This window comes from Anopheles marshallii, chromosome 2 (assembly GCF_943734725.1).
Source record: "Anopheles marshallii chromosome 2, idAnoMarsDA_429_01, whole genome shotgun sequence".
Lineage (NCBI taxonomy): Eukaryota > Metazoa > Arthropoda > Insecta > Diptera > Culicidae > Anopheles > Anopheles marshallii.
The window spans coordinates 31,893,328-31,917,227 of NC_071326.1; the positions used below are offsets into that span (position 1 = coordinate 31,893,328).

A 23,900-nucleotide genomic window follows, 5' to 3' on the forward strand; every position below is an offset into this window, starting at 1 on the left:
TAAAAAATGAATAATAGCTCATGTACGCTAATAATAAAGTCATTAATAATTAGAGTTAGGACTCAATCATCTTTACAATATCAGTATATTCCATATCATACAGATTGTGTTAGCCATGAAACAACTATTCGAATCAACCCTGTTCGAAACGCATGCGTTGTCATTCGCAGTTTCCCAAACAGCCCTGGCACGAACATGCCGATGGAGGCGCCCGGTTGCTTACCTATCACAGTGAAGTTTATTTTCAGATTTCGCGTGGGCGAGTTGCGAAAGTCAACGCGACACCGGTACATCCCTTCGTCGGAAAGTTTAATCTCGTCCACCAGCAGCTGGGCCGGATGTGTCGTTGCGCGGAAAAAGGCCCGCTTGCCGAAGTACTTGTCCGACGAGGAGAGCCGTGCCTGGGCTACCTGGCGTCCCCGCACGTCAAAGTTGTAGAGTGGTTCGTTGTCGTCCTCCTTGAACCACAGCACCATGTACACGGCATCGTCCCGCTCGAGTGGCGTGATGTCGCACGGTAGGCTGGCCTGTTTGCCCAACACTCCGCTGACCGTTGTGATGGGAACTGGAAGTGTAGGGAATGGGAAAAAGAGATAAAAACCCAGAACATTAAAGTGCTGTACAACGTAACGGATGCCAGGGGCCGTATTTACTTTGTCGTCGATAAAAGCAATATCTTAATTAGTAGCACCATCCCGCCACGGATCCACTGCCGATCCGGCTGACAATGTGATGGTAAAATTTATCCGAGCCTATCAAAATAATCTCATTTACGTCATGTTCTATTTTGGACGGTTTGAATCGATCAACATATTCTCTAGCAAATCCCCGGTCAGCTTATCACCACTACGTCAATAACTTTAATTCTCTGCCCGTTGAATTTATCCTTTGAAATCGCTCATTTATTTACGATGTCGGGTAGTCTGGGACGTGGTACACCACTGACCCATCAGCACCGGCAAAGCAGCACAGGTGAACCGGATACCGGGCGCACCATTAAAAGGACGCGAACCTCACTGACGTTTATGGCCTGTCCCAAAACCCAAACCCCCCGTATCCCTATACCAGCAGGACAAGCGTGCACGGATGCTTTGGCTTTGCGGCAATCTAGTGCCGGGCAGCACAAAACTCGACGGTCCCGGGGTAACCGGACACAATCCGCCTCGGATAGGTTAGGCAAGGGCAGGAGCACAGAAATGCCGACCCAAAGCATAATCCCATTCCGCATCGATAAGCCGTAAGCTAACATCAGTCAAAGCAAGGTATGTAGCATGCTGGGCGACCCCGTAGCGAACACACTTCAGCCGTTGATGATTGGTAAGGCCCGGTGCCCGACCGGCAAGGATGGGACCACTTCAAACCGTGCACCGTGATCTCGATGGAAAATCCCGGCACATGAAACGAATTTTATCCAACCACGGCGCAGCCGGTGGGGCCATGCATTCGCTCTCAAGAGGCACTCATTTGGTTGACTAATTTCCGTTGCCAACGATGTGCGGGTGGATGAAAGCGTGTGTATGTGTGCTACCTGGCACGGTCCCCACTTACGGCATACACATCACATTACGTTCCACCGTTTGAACTTTATTTTATTACACTTCATTGTTATTGTTATAGCGCTCGTTGTCGTTGTTAGATACTTTACTCACTCACTCACGTCCCGGTCAACTTGCCAACTTGCCTGCACATGGTGGTCGTAGATGTAAAAAACGACCATCATCAATTCATAAATACCACCTGTGCCACCTGGACGGAGAGCTAAAACGAGGAAACCCCGAACGCCACTGAACCGTATAGCAATGGTGCGCTGGGAGAAAGGGTTTGTTTATTTATTTATCACTGACATTTTTGCTATCCCTGTACCTTTTACTTTATGCTTGTCTACAACATCTTTTTTTTTCATTCGTTATCATTCCAATGCTGCCTGATTCCAATGCACGGAAGGGAAGTCGGAAAATCACTGAACTAAATCAGGCGCAACGTATCACGTGCACAAACAGTGTCAAATAAACACAGTGTTACGTTATACATACTATTGGTGTTCATTAAAACGATAGAGTTTTGGTAGGTTTATTAACATTGAGCTAAGTGAATATTCAAAATGTCTGCTATAAAATTGCTCAGATGAGAATTTAATCTTCATCCTTGTAGACTAATTAACAGTACTTTCGCTAATAACTGCACTTGCAGTACTTTCGCCAATAACTGGAAACGTGTATGGGAACTTTTTGCCCGTTCACGGCGAGCTACAATACGAAAAAGTCGTTCGGGTTTCGACTTTCTTTTGCATTCATATTATTTTAGCTTTGTAAATGCTGTTTTCTTGAAATATCAGTGAATTTGATGTTAATAGAGCGAGAAAGTTGATTGAAATCTTCGTGGGGCGAAAATGAAGAAAGAAGAAAGTGCAAAGTATTCCCGAGGTTTATCATTTCGTGCAAACTACTTTCAACCGTATTAGGTAATCTTGACATGCTTGAAAAATCGATAAATTCATTTACATATTGTGCTCCAAAGCAACTTTAATATGGCAATAAAAATCTTTTTTTTTTTAACTTAACCGCTGAAACATTGAAATTCCATTGATAGGATTTTATTCGTTAGAAAAGTCAAGCCGTATCGACTTTTTTTTACTACGGATTTTGCCTCGGTCCTGTGGTGTGAAGACCGACGTGTTAGGTTTAGAATTTTATAGATTGAGATGTAGTATAACAATTATCATCGCAAAGCAAAGTTTCAATATATTTATTATTGATTTATTGCAGTTTGGTGACTTCCCCGTACTCTCGTCGTCTGCAAGCTTTTTCTCTTTGTATTTGGCCTTATTTTACAACAAATTGTTTATCCTTAACCTATTGTAATATCCTTGTACAACACACTTAAATTGTTAGAATTAGAGTATATGCATTGTTGGTCAATAAAAGCTCAAAGTATAAAAACACATTCACGCGTAAATGCTCAAAAATGATGTTAACTTTAAATAAAACAGGGAGTGTGTTATATAGTGCGACCAAAAACAAAACAAAACCCAATCACAAACTTAAACCTTTGAAGCTCGTTTGAAGAAAATTCCAGTTGCTGAACCACCAACAAGGTACAAACATTTGCCTGCACCGTTGTGCCAGCTTTAATGCAATTAAACCTCCCGAAAGCCCATGGTGCTTTGGCGATACCGGTAAACCCTTCGGATAACATCGCACCGGCGAAGTAAAGAGGGTTTCCATTTGCTTGGCCAGGGGGTGTTTTTTTTCCTTGAGGGGGGTTGCAGTGGTGTGATGCTCGTTTGTACGCTCGGGCACGCTATTTGCTTGTGAAGATGTCTACCGAAAGCTACGGGTGGTGGCATGTACTAAAGGTCGCTTAAACTTTCTTCGATTTTTGCTCTCGAAAAAGTTTCGCCGACAATCGCTTGCTGGTCGAGTTTCATTACACTGTACACCGTGCTATTGGCGCAAAGGATGTTTTTTTTTTAAAGCCATCCTGCTTTAAGATGCGAATTGGAAAGAGTGACTGCGATCATATTATATTGTATCGACGAAGAAAAAGTTGTACTACAAACCAAAACCAGACCCTAATATTTGGAGGTTTTATCGTACTTTGCTAACAACCATTCCGATTCGAGATTTGTTGCCAGTATGTCGTGAATACAATACCAATTAGTTTGATTTTAACGCAAGACCCCCCAAAAGAATAGCTTTTCAGGTGAAAAGGAAAATTTGCCACAGGAAAGCTTCCATTTGACACGCGGTTTGGTGCTTGTCCGTTTGATTTGGTTCGTAAGTCTTACATTCCAATTATACCAAGCCCGGGGTTGTTAATCAATATTTACAGCGTGCCCTCTCCGTGGGCGTAACACCGCCCCACAAGGTACAGACGAACGTGACCATGAAAAACAAAATAATAATCAAAAAACTAAAAAAAAATGAAACGCAGCCGGTAACGTGAACCACCTTTTCGGCGTTTCACCGGTGTTTGTTTGCCACTTCCGTGCCACCCAGTGGCAAAGCCGAGGGCCGACCGGAGCCAGGGCAAAGGCTCGCTTCCCGGAATGCGACCAACGCACAGAAACGGAAGATGGGGGGAATGAGAACATGCCGGAACAATTTTAATTGCCGACAGCCGAACCCTGACCGTTCCGGGTGTCGGATCTTTCGGGCACAAGGCAGCCAACAACAACAAAGGTTTTGAAGAATTAAAAAAAAATAAATGCTGATGGAAAGGAAATCAAAAACAAACGTGAACCCACGACGTGGCGTGAAAGAACCGCTGAACCTGATTATAGGGCTCGCTCCTTCACCTTTCCGTGTTCGGAGAATTAATAAAAAAAAAAACCCCACCATCGACATCGCAACGGAAATGTGACCTTCGTGCGAAGAGAGGCTTCTTTCGGGTTTTGCAATACCGTACCAAGTCGATTAATTAACGGAATCGGAGTTTTACTTTCCATCTATCCCCGTTAGGGCTCGTGCAACCCTTGCCGTACGGTCCGCCATAAATCAAAACCTAGCCCACCCCAAGTTCGATAGGACTAAATTCTGGGTGGGCTCCGGTGTGTTGGATTGATGATTGAATTGGTAGGTTTTCGAAATGAATCGATTGATTTCGAATCGTCATTAATTTTACCCTACTGGAGTCTGGCAGCCGATTCCCCCTGAATCGCCAGTTCCCGGATACAACTGCTGCGTGCCCGAGGAATTATTGAAAAACCCTGCCACGAGTAGGTAAAATGGGTCAAAGGCACATAAGGAAATGTGTCAGAAAAACCCAAAGGCTTGTCCAGACATATCCGTTTTTTTTTGTTCCTGTCATGCATTCTTTCACATTGGCGCATTCGTGTCGGTTGCATGATTAATTCACAGCCCTATCATTGCGGTTTTTTGGTCGAAAGTGTCAAATATTAAAACCGCTCATGCCCTCACTCGAACGATCAAATATTCAACGGCATCTTTCTATTTTCCCGGCCCCGGTAAACGGTGCCAAACAGCACCGGATCGATTTACCCGACCAGTCGGCAAATGTCTTAACCTTTATCAAATTTAATCCATTGACCGATCCGTGATCTGCGGGATCTTGGTGGGGACGTTGAAGTTGTACGTCAGCCCGCACATTTTCCCCACTCACAATCAGCCACGCGGTTGGGGAGGCGAGCGAATTCTAAAATAGACTCCACATTAAACCCAAGCGCCATTCGACGACCCTTCCGAACTGGCTAACCGCCGCAGCTGAATTGAAACTCGGTCAATATCTTCTTTGTGCGGCTTTTCAGGATGCAGAAGCAGCAACGGGGGTGGGCAAGTGTGTCGCAAATTTTCCTTTCTTATCTGATAGACTTCCCCATCTCCCACCGTCCGACGTGCCTGTCTCGCAAAAGTTAGCACCATTCTGCCTGTATCTCTAGGCGTTTGTCTTTCCTTGAGCCCCTGTTCAGAGCCCTCCCGAAACCAGGGTTATATCCAATTGTGCGAGAAAAACTTTTCCTTATTCAACGGTTTGATTTTGATCGTGAACGCTCGTCCCTATCCATCTAGGTGTATGTGTGTGTATGAGTGTTACCGGTGTGTTTGAGCTTTAGTGAACAGCTCAGCTTCGGTTTAACGAACCGCACAGAAAAACAACCCTGCCGAAATGTTGACCACTTCGGCAGGGTAAAGAGGTTGGAAATAGTGCTAAAATTTATTGATCGTGCGAGCACATAACCTTCCAATCCCGCTTTATAGTAAGAGCAAGCGAGCGAGACTACATGAAAATCACGCTGATCTGAGGATGAAGGTGACGCCGGGCAGCGCTTGTTGGCACTTTTGCGCTAGTGTATGTATCTGTGTGTGTATGTGTTTATGCTAGTGTTGCACCGCTTTGCAGCACACTTTATCGATATCCTGTGCGCAAGGTTTTCCCTCCGATCCACCAAAACGAGACGGTGTATGATTGGCCGGACCAATGTCTGGCCGAGTGGAAGGTCGTTGGGTGTACTTCACGATACTGAAGTACTAACAGCAGCGGGTAAAATGGTTCAGGAACGGAACGGTGAGGGGTCGGAAGCCAGGTGAAGGAACAGACGACGGCTGCATCGTATGCGCTCTGACCGACATCCGAAAGTGGCTAACGAAAGCAGTTCACTACAGCAAGAACGTATTGCCAATCGTTCCTTGGTAGTAGCAGCTAAGTTCTGCTCGCCACAAAACACGCTCCGTGTGGTTTTTCCGGTTTCGAAACGGAACACTTTTGCTACTTTGCCGGTTTTGTTGCGACCGGATCGATCGGATGTAGTCGAAGTGTAGAACTGGTAAAAAAAGACCAGACCGGTGGTTTGAGCGTGCATGTGTGCTTGTATGTGTGTGCTGTTGTGCGGTTTCTTCGCCGAAAAAAAAAAATCACCATCGTTCTTGACGTCAGCGTACACCAGCTGACTCACGTTCTCAAGATGGCGACAATTTGAAAATCTCCGCAATAGGGAGTTTCCGCCCCCTGCACAGCATGCACTGCCACTGCCGGCAGTATTAGCTCTGTGGATATTGAATAACAAGCGTAGGAAATACGTTTGTAGCGCCGAGAATGTGATCCTTTTCGCCATGGTTGAAGATGTGCGCCAATTTCATTTCAATAAAGCCCTTCCAGAACGACATATTAGGTTACGGCCGGGTTGTTTTTTGAGTGTAGCACGCAAAGTTCTAGTGCTAGATACGAAGTAATAAAGTATCAATAAAATACTTTAATGGTTTGTGCTTCTTCACACAAACCGTTTTTGATCTATTTCATCCCCCCATTGAATGGCCATGATTGGAAAGCTTCAAATTCGTGGTACCAAAATTTGATATCAAGCTGCTAAATAGAATGACAAGCTACTTTGAAGTAGTAAGTAAAATTTGAAATACTAAAATGAAAATTAAGAAAGTAAAATTTTATGTTATGAAAAATGTATACTAATCAAACAAATTTTACAATATTTTCTTTTTTCCGAAAATAAATGATGCGTGGGCACACAATCATGTCAAAACTGTCTCAAATCGTGGAGCGTTGAGAATATTTACTCCATTTCACCTATGGCTCGATGTCATGATGAATGTCCACTTAACATGTAAGTGCGTTAAAAGAAAAGTTCCAATATATCGAGGACGAACTAAAAAGTGTGTTCATTCCTGCGAAACGAAAAATAGTAATTTTTTTTAACCCTCGCACTTGTAAAATCGAGGAACATAAAGTTAAAGAAACTATATACTATAAAGTTAAAGAAAGAAACTAACGATAGATCGAGAGTATTTAATTGTGTTTGATCGTGACACGACAGGACCGGTTCAACACCTCATCCCAAAACAATCACTCGTGTGCAGCGTAAGGATAAATAAAGTCAAAGAGTTCCAGAAATAACAGACCTGGTTAATGTGCCGATAAAGCTAAAAAAAAGTCTATCCTTTAGAATTGTATAAACGTTATTAACTCTTTTTAATGAACCAATACTTTAAAAAATCGCTGAATTCTCTTCATGCTTCAAAGCTTTTTGATGCAATGGCTACTTTAGTTGCCAAAACACACTTCATTTTTCATTCATCTCTTGAAAATGACGTTAAAAGTAATGAAAATGCAATGAAATAGGACTGTTTTTGCATTTTCAAATCCATCAAATACAACCACATCTATAGACGATCATCTTCTATCTTACGCTGATGACAAATGTTATGGTTATCAAAGGCTGAGGCTCACTCGACTATATATTTGAAACCTCTCTTCCCCATGAAACCGTGCTGCTTTGCAATGGCAATAAAAAAAGGTAAACAGTACAACCGTAGGTTAATAGCGACACAAAACCAGAAAGCAATGCGAAATTTTAAACAGTGCTCAGCAGCTTCGGCTTAACTGGTGGTCATTTCATGTTTTTGACCCAGTCCACTTACAGCAAAAAAGTAAAAATCAGCTCCGCATCAGGCCCCGCCGGTTGCATTGCTGGTTGCAACTGATCCTTTTCCGACCCCACTCGTTGTGGTGGGGGTGGGACAGCATCGGTACCGCGGAGGGGAGGGCAGCATTTACATTCAATTCACAGTCCAGGCGTACGGTGGGATTCCCGAAGCACAACTTCCGCCCTTAAATATCCCCGCCGTGCAACGACCCGTTCAGCCATTCATCGCAAAAGCTGCTGGTTAAACCAGTCCGAGCCGGGAATTTCCTCCGCCACCATTGCTTTTCCGCCACCCGTACCCACTGTTGCACTGGAAAACTGTCCTCCACGAACTGATGGTATGAATTTGAGCTTTTGAATAATTAATCGGACGCTCCGGTCCAATGCCACCCTGCATTGCTGCAAGTGGGGTTGGATGGTATTGCCCCACCCCAGCGCCATCTCCACCATGAAATGAGTCTGCCATCCTCTTGCTGTGCTAGGGGAACGCCGTGTCCGGACTTTGGGACCGAAGCATAATCTCTGGCGAACAATCTAGTCATCGTTGACGTCGTCTGGTAGTTTCTAGCTGGCAGCTCCACCGGCCAACCGGGATTGTTGTGCGCCGGTATTCATGATTTCTGTACCATCCCTGTAGCTCCCCCACGACCCAGGAAATGGATGAGAGCGAATGCCAAACACAAAACACTCTGCCGGTGCAAGAAACCGTGAAGCCAAGGGAACCAGGTTACCGTGCACGATAAGCATCCAAAGAATAAATGTGGAGCGTGTTGCTCCTTTGCAACAAGGGAACGGGAATCGACCGAAAAAAAAGAAACAAACGAGAAAAAAAAGCTGCATGGCTTCAGTATCCCGAGGCACCACGTTCCAAGACACGGGCCGGGTGGCCAACAACTCTGCTATCGGGGATTTGTTGCGGAGCGTTGCAACGTTGTGGGTGGGGAAACGCTTAAAAAGCTTTCACAAAAAACGGCACACGAAACTGCTGCTAAACTTTAGTTGTGTTGTTATACTCGGCCGGAACTCGTTCCATCGCCCCTTTCGGTGGTGGTGGCACCCAACCCAACCGTAGGGCCACCCAACATTTCGGAAAATGTCCCACTTTTCTAGGCGCTTTTAATTTTCCGTAAAACGACAACGACGCTAACCCAGAGGGCTCTTGATGGTTTCGCCGCAAAAATGAGACCACATTCACACACACACACGCAAAGGCACACAAACACACATTCAGTACAGCGTGTTAGCATAGTATTGGGCAGCCTGCAAAGGTTCAGTTCGGGGCGACAACGAGCAAAAGGCAACGGAAGGTATAGAGCGCTTGCGGTGGTCGGAATGGAAAAGGTTGAAAAAAAAAGACATGGCCATGGTGGAAAAAAAAGAAGCAGCTCACCTCAACACGTCGACATGAATAAAAGTCATGTACCCGGGGCCCGCAAAACCGGAATGTGTTCGGCTGACGTTAAGCAAAAATTCACCGGAAGTTTATTTTAACCCGCGCTCCATCTACACCGATCACCACAGTTCACGCGCGCATAAGTAGGACCCAGTGGCAGGTTCGGGCCGGTGTGTTTTGTTTCATTTCGGACTTTTTTTTTTGTTGCTTTTGCGCCACCGTTTTTCACCCGTCACATTCCGTCATATTTCCGGGCACGGGCGCTTCCTTGGTGCACACTTCCGGTCTCGGGATCTTGCACTGCCCCCGGTCCGGATGAACCCCTGGCACGTAATAGCTCATGAAGATGATTAATAAAATCCATTATAGCAATTTATAGAGAGATAAGATTTTTCTCATTCGCTTGGCACCACCCAACCCAAGGATGGCAAACCCCTTGGAGAAAGAAGTTACCCGGTGCGGGTGGGTTCCGTACTTCTTAGGCGGACAGGACCCAGAGTTGGTGGAAGGTGTGTGTATTTACGTCCTTCCTTCTTTCTGCGTCGCTGTTAAGCGTGCTGCTTGTTTACCGTGTTTACAATTAGGAATTTTTCATTACAAGACACCCAGGATTCGGGTCGGTCTCGTTTCTGGATCTGGGTTCTGGGGCAACGTGTTTTTTTTGTTGTTGTAGTTTTTCACCCAACGGCATTTCCGAGGCGAATGGTCTTGCTTTGCTTTCGCTTTTCCGGCCGTTGTCGGTGAAGCAAACGAATTTAGCGTAAAGATTGTTTCGCGTGAAAAGTTGACGCAAGAAGACGAGAGCGATTGGAGCGGGATGATAAGAACGCGAAGGAACGGTATCGTGAATAGAATTTTCACCGCCGCGATCAGATAAATGAGCAACAGTTTCGTTGTCGTTTTTTATAGCTTGTTATTGTTATTTTTAATTCTAAGAGTAATATTTTGTCATGAAATATTGGTCTACGGGTGATAAGTATTGTGGACAATACACTCTCAGCCATTAATGAGATGATTAAATCACAATGTTCTGTCATAGGTGGCGATTAGGGCAACATATCTGATAACTCGATACAAAATGAAGTAAAAATGTAAACTAACATGTTCAACTGGAACTTTAAAGCGAACAAAAAAGTAATGAAATTGCCAATTGCACAATTACAATTGCTATAAGCAATACAATTGCTTAGTAGTAGACAAGATGTATAATAAGTGAATAAGTTATCTATCAATTAAGTGGAATTATTTTAGTTTCTCTAGTTTAAAATTCAGCGAAGTGCAAGAGCTTATCAAATGCTCGAAGAAAATGAAGCCCTTTTCAATGGTTCACTTTACTGTAATTTTTAACTGTCTGTTTTAGCTTATATCAGAGATGTAGGATTACAAATATCCTTCATCTTGTTCTATTTCTTCATGGCTAAACGACCTGCAAAATAACCAAGATCCTCTTGTAAGGAAAGCACGAAGAGGTTCATGAAAGTTCGGCATATTAGACGAAGCCATGATTGTCTAAAATTGAGGTTTTAATAATCCATCTCACCTGTACGAGTGTTATGATTATGAAAACTTTGGAAATAAATCATTTACATGATTTACGAACAAATTTTTATCTTTTTTGTTAAACTTCATGAGATTCATCATTCGATTTTGATGTTTTGATTCAAGGATCCCTAATATTGAAGGATAATTAAACGATATTGAATTTCTTGTATTGGGCCTCTGATGGTCCAGCTAAGAGAACATTTCATGCCTATACAATTTTGATACTTAGTAATAAAACTGTCTGGGTTTTAGCATCTACAAGGTGCCCTCATCATATTGCACCTTGGGGAGAATGCCTGCAGTAGATTTCCTAGTTCCTCCGTTCCTTTTCAAACTTTCCGCCCATAAAATTTAGCCTTTAAGTAAGTTTTTGGAAAATACATTTCATCAAACTTTAAACCTATACCCGAACTCTCGCATTTTACGCTTATTTGGTAGACCTCTGTAGTTATAGCGCTGCGAAGGAGCAGATACTCCACAACAAAGATGATTTTTTTTTGGCAGCAAGTTATGCTTCACAATAATTAATATCAGTGTAAGAAGGTATTACACTTTGCAATTAGGTTTGCGATTTTATTCGCTTTTTTAATGTTAAAAATCGACCAATTTAAGCAACTGCACGCTAAAATTTACCCCGTTTCGGCATCGACGGCAACAAGCGCCACGGCAGTAAACAATTAGAAAACGGTCTAAAACAATTTCACCTTCTCCCCATTACCAACACCGGAATGGTACAACATTAAGCGCTATCTGGAAAAAACGAACTGGTTTAACATTTCCTCCGTACATGGCCGTACAGCAGTCTAAGAAGGTGAAGAAGAGGTGAGCGAAATAAATGGAAAATACTCCCAAAACAGTACATCACAGCAAACCTCCGTTTCATGGCCATCAATTAAGTCGTGTCTTATCAGATGCTAGGCCCACCGGCTCGACTAGGCCCGCCATGGCATGGAGTTTGTTTGCAGGCCAATAAAATCTTTCACCAGAATTGGAAGATTCGTTAGCCGTTAGCGGTGGGACTGGTGCCACTGGCTCGCTAGTTTATACCCTTCGTGTGCCATGGCTCGCAGTGAACGTGGACGCAGTGTGTGAGGAACGGGAACGGGAGGCCACGAGCCGTATGCTAATTAATGTTGCATAAATTAAGATGCGACCATCGCGATAAGTAATTACACTTTTGTAGTCTCAACAGCACACCGACCACGCAATCCTTACAGCGGTACAGGACTGCCAACACGAGAACCGAACCGACCGGCGTGCGGCATCAGCGATACTAGCGTCAATCAGCCCGGCAAGCCAAATGGTGCTTGTAAGGATACGTTCAGATATTTCGAATCCCTAGTAAGCGATTGCGGAGTCCTACCAAGAGTCCAACGGATCACGATTGTGGTACGATTCCTTGGTCACACTAACCGTTGTACGAACCCGATGACACACTAACGTACAGGGACGATGTGTGGCAGTGCTTATCTGTTTTTATTTTCCCGCTCTCCTTATTATTTATTGCGCAACGTGTGTTACAACATTTTCCGGTTTGACGATACGCTGTTACGGGTCTGCTGGGAGTACGGAGACGTTTTTCACTGAAAGTGCACACGCCTGTCGACACCTTTCCGTTGCCGAACCACGGCCAACCGAACCGGCGACCGTTTGTGGTGGCGCTGATGGTTGAAATGTAAGATCCGGGCTCGGTGGTCTCGAGCCTCCCGATAACAAAAAAAAAACACACCCTGAAGCGCGTGCTGGTTTTATGGCATTTCTTCTGTTTTTACGCTTCATTTGGTGAAGCCCTCACAAAAGGAGCCCGCAAGCAAAACTACGAAGCCAAATGTGTGGCAAATGGATCCCGTGGCCGGAAAGACACCGGAACGTATCCTCACATTCGCCCATTTCGTCATGTGTGTGTGAGAGTGTGTGAGAGAGACGAAGTCAGGGAAAAAAACCCAGAACGAAACCGAACGACATTCTGTGGATGATGGCAAAAGATGAGCCCACTGGGCGTTGGTGATAAAATGACAAAAACTCTTACCAGATGCTTTGGAGGCGCGTGGTACGGTTAGACCGCAAGCTTCTGTTTTATGTTTGCGAACTGACAGACCGAACTGGTTGGCCGTTTTACGCAGCATCGTTAATGTGGGTTGTGGGGAGGGAGGTGCATTGTGATGGGTGGCTCGATTACACGGAGGGATTTATTTGTGCGCTGAAGTTATAATGTTGTCGCGAGGTAAAGCAACATCCACACGGCACGACGTGTGTGCGATCCCGTTTACTGTAACTCATCCACGGTAATCCTCGGACCAAAGTTTTCGCCTGCTCCGGAATCGGATGGTTGCTGCCAGCAAATGCTTTATCGCGCACAGGACATGGGATGTGTTGCTTAGGGGCGGGCGGAGTGAGGAGTTGTTAAGCCGGTGATAAGGCACATATACTTCTTCATAAACAGTGTCCAATTAGCTCGCTGTCTAGCGCAAGTGCAGTGTTTGGTAGATGCAGGTGGGTTGCTTTATTTAACCATTATGCAGGACGCGTACATGTGACACAAATGTTGCAGAGTGGAATGAACAAGATGAAAACACTTACACATTGAGCGTTACTTTCGGTGACACTTGTTAATTATGATCGTAAATATTTGGTGCTTTTGTTCGTAGATTTTTATTCGTTTGTGTGCAAGTGTGATGCAACCGTTTCCAGTTCCTTCTTTTCATCTAGTTCTTGCCATTAACTTACCTCAAAATTAGATCATGTTTCCTGAGGAAAAAAATCCAGTTTTCTTTTTTTCCACAGCCTACTACTATTTGCTATTGTCACATCCAAAGATGGTATTCATGTTCGTCCTTTTCGCAGAAAGCGAATTTGCGGCTGTAATAGCCTGAATTGCAATGTGTAAAGGGACATCTTTTTCTTGTAATTTCATAAAAAAAATGTTTTATCTCTTCGGTATACAATTTCTTTGAAAAATAAAATCTTTTCACGATGTCTGATATTTAATGGAACAGTAAGCCACAATTACCTATGGCTAGGAAATAGTCTGATGGGAGAATTTCACTAGAAATGAATTTCAAATATGGTTTTCCATTTAGCGCTTAACAAAATCCACTTGATGAAAGAACTTCCTAAGAAACTTCGTTTAAAGAAGTATGTTATGGCTTCCCATAAATCACTCCAGTAGCTTGTACATTAATCCGTACTTGAATTTTCTCCGTTAAAGCTTAGTCTGAGGTAGGATGGAAAGTGTTCCTAGTTTAGTTTCTTGTGAATAGTTTCCATTGGCTGTATTGCTTCAGGATTAGTTTTACTAATATTGAGAAAATGTTCAAAGTAACTATATCTACGATAGAACCTTTTACTAAATCACAAAACAAATTATGGAGGTTTCAGAGTCGTTAATTTTATTTCTGTTGCAGAAATGGTAGAGTTTGAAGTCAATTTCACACTTATCATTACTGTTATTTAGTTGAGTTTTAATAGTATATAGGAAAGTCATGTTCAGATAATGCTCATGCTTTTTTGTGTCTGGACGCATTTTATTGAAAGAAAATGAAACGGAAATTCACTTTAAAGAAAATTTATCCCAATGTAACTACTATAAGTTTTTCCGTCCATTTGCCTATAGAAGACATTTGCAACAAATTTAGAGCATAAGACATGTTATTCTTCAACATTCAATAGGAATAAGGTAAATGGTAAATAATTGTTTCGCTGCTTCAAACAAAGGCAGAAAATATTTCGTAGAATACTAAGCCACCCAATACCACACAAATGACCAGTTCGGTTACAAAAAATGATCAGAACGTAGCTTGTTCTTTCCACCCTGTCTTTTGGTCTTTGACTAACCTTGATCTTTAATCACGCTCCGGTAGATGACGTATTCGCAATTTTTTTCTTCATTTGGTAACTGTTTTTGAGTGTGCACTTGTCCTCATCTAAACAAATATTTCCTGAATACTTGCAAAATGAACCTTGTCGGCAACCTAGGGCGCTTAACACTTCCTTATGTGCTTAATTATTGTGAACGTATTCTCTAAGTACCATTTTTTTTGCTTGATTCTCAGTCTCTAACCAAATCCGCTTCCGTACAGGAACCATACGCCGGGGCACTTTTCCTGGAGCAGCATTTCTTTTCCTACCGAGCCCGCGTACGGGTGCGCCGGAAAGTCAACGGCAGCATAAATCACTCCTCATTCATAGCGCACGAAATAAAGTCTAATTTATTTATGGTTTGCCTTCTTCATTAAGGTTGGGTTGTAAAAAATCACTCAACCGCACACGCCCGGAATACGGCGAAATCAAGACGTGGCCACAAAGTAGTGACCACGGTGTGCTTTGCAGTGACAAAAGCTGAACAGAAGTTTTTACCGTCCTTTACTACACTTCCCCACGCTCCGTTTTAAGTGGTCGCAAGTTAATGCTTCAACTTCGTTCCCAGTGCCCAGTGTACTGTACGCGCGTATAATGAATTTTTATCCATGCCTGACGCCCCGGTACGGAACGTCTTGAAGCAAGGTAAGCGAAGGACCACCAGGGCGGCCCGCTAGTGGGCGCTGGAGTGAAACATAAATCCTGTAATAATCCTATTGCAGATAGACCCTCATCCCGGGTGCCACTGAATGGACGAATTAGAAAGGTGCACCGGGCACTTTGTGTTTGGAGCGAACTTTTCCGACTCCGAACCATCTTAAACCACGGAGGAACATTGGATTTAAGAAGGGATAAAAATAGTGAAGGTGAAGTGCAAGGATATTACAAAACAGCAAGAGTGCCCCTAACGAAGCGAAAGCCAGAGGATGGCACAACTCATAGGAAAGTCATTTGCAATCGAGACAAAACTAACTAACTTCTGCGCTCAGCACCAACTCGTGAACTTCGTTCGCCATTTCCCGCCGATGACGAACGAACGAGGGCCACGAACAAAAGTGAAATTGTTTCCAAGTGCTTCTGCTCGCATTGCACAATCGGAATAAATATTTCAAACGTCAAAAAGTTGCCCCAAAGTCGGTCGTCTTGTTGATGAAAAGAAGGTAAAAAAAAAAAACACCCACCAAAACAGATAGCACTTTCGTACGGCAAATTCGTTCTTCAGCTAGTTTTAGTTGCGTGAGCTGAGCATGCGGCATTCGGTCGTGTACGGCTGGAGGCAAACTTTGCGTCAGCATTCTTCACTCAAGGGTGTCATTTCCACGGGGTGATTTCGGTAAGAAAAGGCGTAAGCATCAGCCGAAATCCCACTTCCCCGGTGTGGCGAATTGTGTATTGTTTTGCTGTTGGTGCGGTGCTTAATTCGACGGAAAACGGGCTTTTCCTGCCAAATGCGAAAGAATGAACAGCGTACTAACATACACACACACACACTGCTGGAGGGTTGTTGCAAACGCCAGACACGTACCCTTGTCAAACAACTCCATCCCGAGCAGCACTAACGGCAATGACAACAATCCCGGTCTCCCGACTTGAAATTGATTTCCCGAGAACAGCACGACAACACGGAGAACGTTTGCGATGTTGCGCGGGTGTGGTCGGTGGGTTTGAGAAATCTCTAACGCAAAAGCAACATACATCCATTCGGGGACCTGATTGTATGCACAACAATGATACTGCCAATGTGTACCAATGTGTGCGGTTTTGCGATGCACGGTTCCCGGGCCGGAAGAAAAGAGACCTACGTAAACATAATTAAGAGGAGCCATAGTCCGTAACCGAACAAATCACTTTCCTTCCTTTTGCGAGCAAGACTGGACTGCCGGGCTAGGGCCTGCGGTTTTTGAAAGCGCGTGAGCTCGGTACATCTTACCAGGCTCAAGTTCGCCTATCGTACGACGAAAGACTGCGGCTCATGCTTGAACAAAATTGCCGTTGACTAGATAAATAGAAACGGACCGATGGATGCTCTCTAATGCTTACGCAAACTTTGTGCGCCATACGATGTTTCGGACAGAATCTGGCGTTGCGGTGAAGTTGTGTTCCGTTTGAAGAAGACGTAAGAATCGCTCATGGGGAAGCGACTTCCTTCGGGGTCTGATACCGTCGTTCACCTAACGGCAGGAGCTTTTAACACTCTTATTTCTCTCTCATTGAAACAACGTTCGGCCCCCGCACCGAATCTTGATTGTTGAGTGGTTCGGTCCGGGAGCGGGAGCAGCCGGGCGGCATGCAAAAGGACTGCTACTGCGGCACCAAAACCATACGCGACCATTCTGGCCCTTTTACCGGCCAGCCTTGTGGAGCGCTCGCTGCACGGGTTTGGCAAACAATGGAAAACGAAACGGTGATTTATTATGCAGTCTGCAATTAACATGTTAAGAGAATTAGGATATATTATTCATCTGCCTGGCTATTTTCTTTGTGTCCTTTCAGTGTTTTCGGTACAGCGTAACCGTACTGGTGCTGCCGGTGACGCAAAACCCAGCGCAAGACGTCAGCGCATTTCGTCTTCGATTCGGTAACCGCTTTGCTTCCCGGAAGCTGTGGCGCACCGTACGCAGGGAAAGGCTGCACGCTACGGCACTGAATCCGCAGCGTCTTTTCAGCTTGACGGTTTAAGATGATAAATGAGTAATGGCTCTCGGCAGGAGTGGTTTCTTCGCCCGTTTCCACCACGGGCCCGCCACAAAGTCAATCGATATTGGATATTGGTTCGGTTGTGCAGCGGGCGATGTCATTGTGCAGTTACGGCGGATAGGGTAAGGATTGCCACGCGGCTAGTAAGCCACGACCAAAGTGCCTCCATGATTGATCATCTCGATCGTCTTTCTTCGGTGGCAGCGGTGGGATAAAGGCTGTCTGTGTGGATATGACAGGGAATACATCATCACATACACCTGTCATTTTAAGGAGAATTTAGTGCGAGCAAGGGATTTCGGTGGATGGCACAAAGCGGTATTTTGATAATTTTGAATTACTACGATGCAATTAGCTGTCTGCTGGCATAAGAAAACTAACAATAGTTAGGAAGTTAGCAAGATTAGATATGACGTATGTCGTTTCTGTTCAACTTTTACCTCAAACACCTCAAGTTGCAAGAAAGGCAACCACACCCCAACCATGTTAAAAAATATGAACAAATTTATTAACAGAAATAAAGGCTTATTCATCTCTAATCTAATCGTGTCTAATTAAGATTTTCGTCTGAGAACTTTTGTTTTGTGTGATACAAAGAGGAAATAACAAGGGTGTAGAAATTTTCAAATTGGGATATTAATCAAACAACTTCACCGTAACTATACACTATACTGAACACAATTTGATGGATGTCAGTAAAATAACAGGCTGCTGGTAAATTAATTTTGCAGATTTTCAATACGAGAGGTATAAATGATCCAGATCAATCTACGTTCGGTTTAGCATCTGTAAGATTCTCCTATTTTGTTGAAGGCTCCAAATGCAATATTCGTTCTAAAAAATTCCCCCAAGTATTGTCAATAAAGAATAGCATATCTCAGTTTACAAAATTATGTGCAGTTCCCATCAAGGCTATCGACAAGTTGTGTGAATTTTGAAGTTAATAGCAGGAATAAAAATCGATGGAAAATCTCTCAATGAAGTATAATCTTTCAATGGAAAATAGCGTAGGAAAATTAAACTCACCCTTAAGGGTTCAACTGCATTTTCCTTTCTGGTAAATACCCCGGACATGTCTAGCAAACCGCTCAATGCCATCCAGAAGCGGACAGACGCTAACCGTCGGCCACATGCCTGTCGGCACGTAAATCTCACCACCCGGTCATAATTTTCCTTGCGCTTCAGCTCACATCTACCGAGTGTAAAATCGCGGGCGTTTGTTTACAAACACAAACAATCCCGATACCACGCACAAACGAACGTTCGGATCGAGGGTGCAACTTTTCCATCCGGAAGCGTTCGGGAAAATGGTGCACGATCGTGGCAACGCTCGTGTAATAAAGTTTTCACTTCACTTCAACTCCCGGCTCGGTTCCGTGGGTGCGTACGGACGACCAGCCAGGTACGATGGTGCGATGCGATGGGGTATGAAAATTAATCCCTAATTGTATACAAACACAGCCGGGAACGGTGACCCTGGGCGTAACTCCGCTTCGGAGAGCTATCACACCAGCCAGCGTTACCCAGCTTCCACACCTGCACCGTGGCACAGTGCAGTTGCATCGGGTGTGGTTGTAACCACACCGTGACGGGGTGATCGGGAGCGGACTCCCTAACTGGTGTTGGAATTTAAATTAGAAGTTAGTGTACGCTTCAAGTACCCTTCGCACTGCATGCATCCTGCGGTACCGTGTGCCACGTCTGGGTTAGTTGGGCACAAGAGCAAAAGCAACAAAAAAAAAAAGCTGCTGCGGTTACCAAATTATCTTCACATCGTCGAAAGCAAAGCACAAGCGTTACCACCGTACAGCATGTGCATCCACCGTAAGTTGCCATGCTTTGAAGTCAAACTACTCTATTTGACAGCTCATTAGCGTACACTCTGAGTCAGCAGCAACAGCAGCAAAAGAAAGGAAAAAAGTCATGTGTGCATTTCGGTTTTAAGGTTGCGAGAGAAACGGAACGTGCAGGGAACCTCGGGTGGGAAACACACAAATGAGTCCCGGACTACGTGAGTACGTAAAAATAAAGCCAATAGTTGAAGTGCATCGAAAACTATGGCTTTGTTTGCCCCTTCTGCTGCCCTGTTAGCTTCCTGCTGTGTCCGTAAACCACACGCTCGCATAAGATCAAACAAACGCATGGAGCATAACTAGCGCAAGCAAGAGCGTGGTAGGGAAAAAAACCCTCCCCAACATGCAGCGTTCCCAAAACTTCCGTACAAGAAACAGCGAAAAGTCCAAATCAAACAGACGCCCGAGCACGGGATGCATGTCAGAGAACGTCCCTTTTGATGTCACTACGGACGCGATGGAGACGGACGCAACATGGACGGCGGCGACATTTGCTGTTGGTAAAAGTTACTTCAAATTGTTACTCGCATCATAGCGCTAACCGTGCAGTACGCTTAAGGCATAATGAGAAAGAGATTACAGCGCTGGTGTCGTACGTTGACCATCATTCGAGTCACGGGTGACTAAATGTGCATCACAATGTTGCTGACATTTGGTCGCGCAACATTGCCCAACATTACTAAGGAAGCACTGCAACGGGGAGTTGGTGATGTTGTAAGATTTCCTAGAAAGAGGCTGGCGAAAAAAAAAAAACACACACAAATAAATACTAATTAATAGTAATTTTAACCAACTTCACTGTGTAACAGCGAGCAAACTCATTTCCACTGGAAAGCAGGACGTAATGAGAAAAGTGCCAGCAAGCGCTGTAACAAAGCACAGGAAATGAACTTTCACCTGGGTCGATTGTTGCTATGGTGATGTTGCACACTATGCGTTTTTTACGGCAGCAAGGACATACGGGGAGTTGTACGAGCAGTTGTATAGAATTCATATTTTGCCAACATTATATTAGTGGCTGTGTGTGCATAGCTTGTAAGCTTTTTTTCCTCTCAAACACGGTTTATAGTGCACTTCCAGACTTATAATTTACCTTCTTCACATGCTTCACAGCACTCGCGAGAATGGGTTTGATGAAATTCGAAAAGAAGTAAGCACGCACATAAAATATTTAAAACTCACCAGCCGAATGTCCTTGGCCAGGCAAGCCCATCGTCCGCTTGCTGTCGTGCAGAAAAAAAAGCACGACTCCCGTGATATATCTGCCGGTGTAAGATCAAACATTTTCACCGTAAATAACTTTCCCGCTTTCCGTTCGGCGGACACCTTCGCCTTTTGGACCATTGTTGTGCCATACTTGGCGTTCTTGTTTGTTAGCGTCGTCATGCTTGACTTTTTCTCGCAACGATTTAGTCACCTTTCAGCGGGTTCCAGCACAAAAAAAAAAACCCAACCTCGCTCTATCGCTACAGCTCCTGCGAGTGTCGCGCAGCCTGGCTTTGTGCGGGCGCGTTATCGCGAAGTCAGAAGTGGTGCGAGGTCGGCCCAAGACATGTGAGAGGGCAAAGGCAAGGCGAAAGAAGGACCTTGGTACTGAAATCTTAACACCGTACTGAGTCAACCGTGCGAAATGGGTAGACAGAATGGAGGCAGAACCTCACCTGTACGAGAACGCTGCAGAACAACAAGAAAAAATACAAAGTGGAAAGCTTCCTGAAAACAAGCAGCTAAATGTCAGCCAGCGTACCAGTGTGGCGGCTTGATTTATGTACACGTGGGCGCCCTGCGTACGATTGCCACGAGCATGAGCCCGCCATGCCTTTTATCGCATTGCAATACTTTGTGTGACTTTGCCGGGCGAACTTTTTACAAACCGGACCGGTAATGGTGCCAGCATTACTTTGCCCCGTGCCGGGTGTGCCGGGTTGGTTGATGCGCGGGAGTAAATCACGCGAACGTTTCTGCATCAACTTCACTTACGTCGGGCGTTCTGGTACCGGCCGAGTGTCATAACGAATTAAACAAAGCGTCAAAATGTCCGTATCGCTCGTTTCTTCGGTCTTGCTTGTAGGCCTGACAGCTTGTTCGGAAAGTATGATATAATGAAAGTATGATATTTTCCTTACGATACAAAATAAAGCTGCCCTCGAGAAGGTATATACGTACACACGCAAAAATCGCTTGCCAAACGTGCAGTGATTGTAGCTTGAATTATTGATAAATGGCTCGTAATTATAATCGTTTTCTACAACCCCGGAGTAGGCTCCATCTAAAGCTACTCCTCCAAACCGACAAACCGTCGGTGAGCTTGCATTCGCGTCTCATAATAACTTCATTGCAAACCGCACGGAACCGAATACTGTGGGCCGGCTTATCTCGCTGCTTCGTGCCATAATGTACGTCTCGTAATGGCTTCATGGAGTTGGATTCTCACGCCCACCTAAAACACTTCCCACGTACTATGTGGTCCGTTCCCGGGGGATACCCGGGCATTAGATGCCTAATACGGATCCCGTTGATTGACCATGGTACGGCCTCGAAGGCGCTGGATCGGGAGGCGGATGGTGGCCCCCGATAACGGGCTATTAAAATCGTTATTAGTGACTGGTCACGGTTGAAGCTGCACGACGCCACGGGGCGCCATGCTTTGCCGGGTGGAGTACTCGAGTATTAGCAACACCAAGCCGGCTTGGATGTGATTGGCCGTTGTTTGGAACAGGGTTTCGCCCAGCGTGAAGTTTATTGGTGCCTGAAGGATCTTCGCCGTAAGTGTGCGATTGTGCGTGATCCGTAATTCATAAAACGGATAATTGGCTTATTTAAACCATAAAGTTAGCTAGTAAGAGCGTGAAGATGTGTACAAGGGCTGTGATTGTAGCAAAAAGACATAGTACTTCGAGAAATTGTCTGTTTCTTATCAAATGTGTGTAAGGGCAGATAACAAATGCTCTGGAAAGAGGGACAAATTTGAACGATTTTTGAAAATAGATTTTATACACTTGGTGAACGCAGGGTTACATTACGGTTTTAAGCTATTGTTTTATGCACTGAACAAAATTGACGCCATTATTAGTTGCTTTCTAATGACTGCTACGACCAGAGTCAATATACTGCTTGCGAAACTTAGTTAAATTACAGTACCACATTACTCTGGAGTCTGTCATATCCTTTCTTTATTTCTTATGTGGAAAAGAATGCTCAGAATGTGTCCTTTTCTGGCAACCCCACAACAGGCGATACCGTAAAGTGTAAAATCAGCTTTTAGGTTCAGAGATGAAGATCACGTCACTACGATCCCTTTGGAGGTTGAAACAATCTGCCAAACAGAGAAGAAGTACGTGGACAAGATGGACTCCGTTTTTTAGATTAGTTACCCTGCTTAAAGTTCTTAGCTTTTTTTCTAAAGGCTGATTGAACATAGGATTCGAACCAACCTTATTCCATATAATATAAAATCTTTATTTTCTTAAATCTTCAAGTTTCAGGAATAACAGAAAATATATCAGCATACATCGAAGTTATAGCTGGTAGAATAGGCTCATAGCATTATTTTCGAAAACAGAATGTCCTTCCCACTAAAAGGCTCAATCTCCTCCCAAGTGAAACAAAAATAGGTCTGATTTTTGTTGTTTGTAATGTTACAATATTTCATCAATACAAGAATTACACTCAGTCATTCGCAACAACAACGGTATGAATAACGAATAATTAACTTCTGCATAACCAGAATACATTTTGATGATCGAATCAGGATAGTTTTGTTGCACGCATTGCCTAGCTGTAGGCGTTTTCTTTTGCTAATTAATGTTTTCATCTACAATGTGCAAAAAACAATTACAAAATATTCTTGTTTACAGAAATCGTAAACAATTATACCGGACCGAATAAATCTGTGCAGGTACGCGCCCAGAATTGTGTCACAGATTAATCGTCCATTAAATAAAGAAAAAGCATCTTTTCCACGCCCCCAACGAGTGTCGTTTTCATTTCCGTACAGTGCCCTTCCATTAAGTGACCCTTCGCACCGTTCATTGAGCCGGGCCACCATCGTCGTAATACAATTTCGCTCGCAATCATTGCGAGACAATTTGTCACCTCGTAACAAAAGGAATTGGCTTTTCGAGTGACACTCCCGGGTACCGGGGCTACTTACTCGGTCGATCGAGCTCGTTGATTAGATCGTCCGTATCGGAGTAGGAAGCACCGGCGTGGCTGGCCATCGCGAGCATCCAGCACAGCCCCAGTGCCACCAGCCGGGTCCGAGGCACGGTCGTCACGGTTTGCCGTCTGCTACTACTCGACATCGTCCTTGAGGTGATGAGATGACCTTTCGAGCACCGTGTCGCTCCACGGCCGGTTCCGCCACCCGCGTCTTCTGCGCCCTTTCCACCGGTGACGCACTCAGCAAACTGTCGTGAAAATGTCATCGCAATGTTGTCAGATTTTCGCCATACCTAGTGGCGCGTACGTACACACGCCCAGACCCACACATACACACCCATCGCGATGAATCACGCACAGATACACACACACACACCCGCACGCACCAGAAAGCTAGGGATCGAATTTTTCACCACACTATGGGTTCCGTTTTCCTCGTGACGAACGGTTTTTCACCACACATACACGCACGCACGTAACACTGAAACTCCGGTACCAAAAC

The 23,900-nt window shown here is 44.5% G+C and overlaps 1 protein-coding gene across 1 annotated transcript in view; it reads right to left on the bottom strand.

The window, feature by feature from the left end:
• Positions 1 to 23,664, bottom strand: part of LOC128719214 (hemicentin-1) — a 41,864-nt gene extending 18,200 nt beyond the window's left edge. The window contains exons 1-2 of the mRNA XM_053812837.1: positions 23,391 to 23,664; positions 224 to 565 (exon numbers count right to left, since the gene is read on the bottom strand). Of these exons, the coding sequence (XP_053668812.1) occupies positions 224 to 565; positions 23,391 to 23,664 (616 nt within the window). The remainder of the gene's footprint in view (positions 1 to 223; positions 566 to 23,390) is intronic.
• Positions 23,665 to 23,900: the final 236 nt, after the last annotated feature.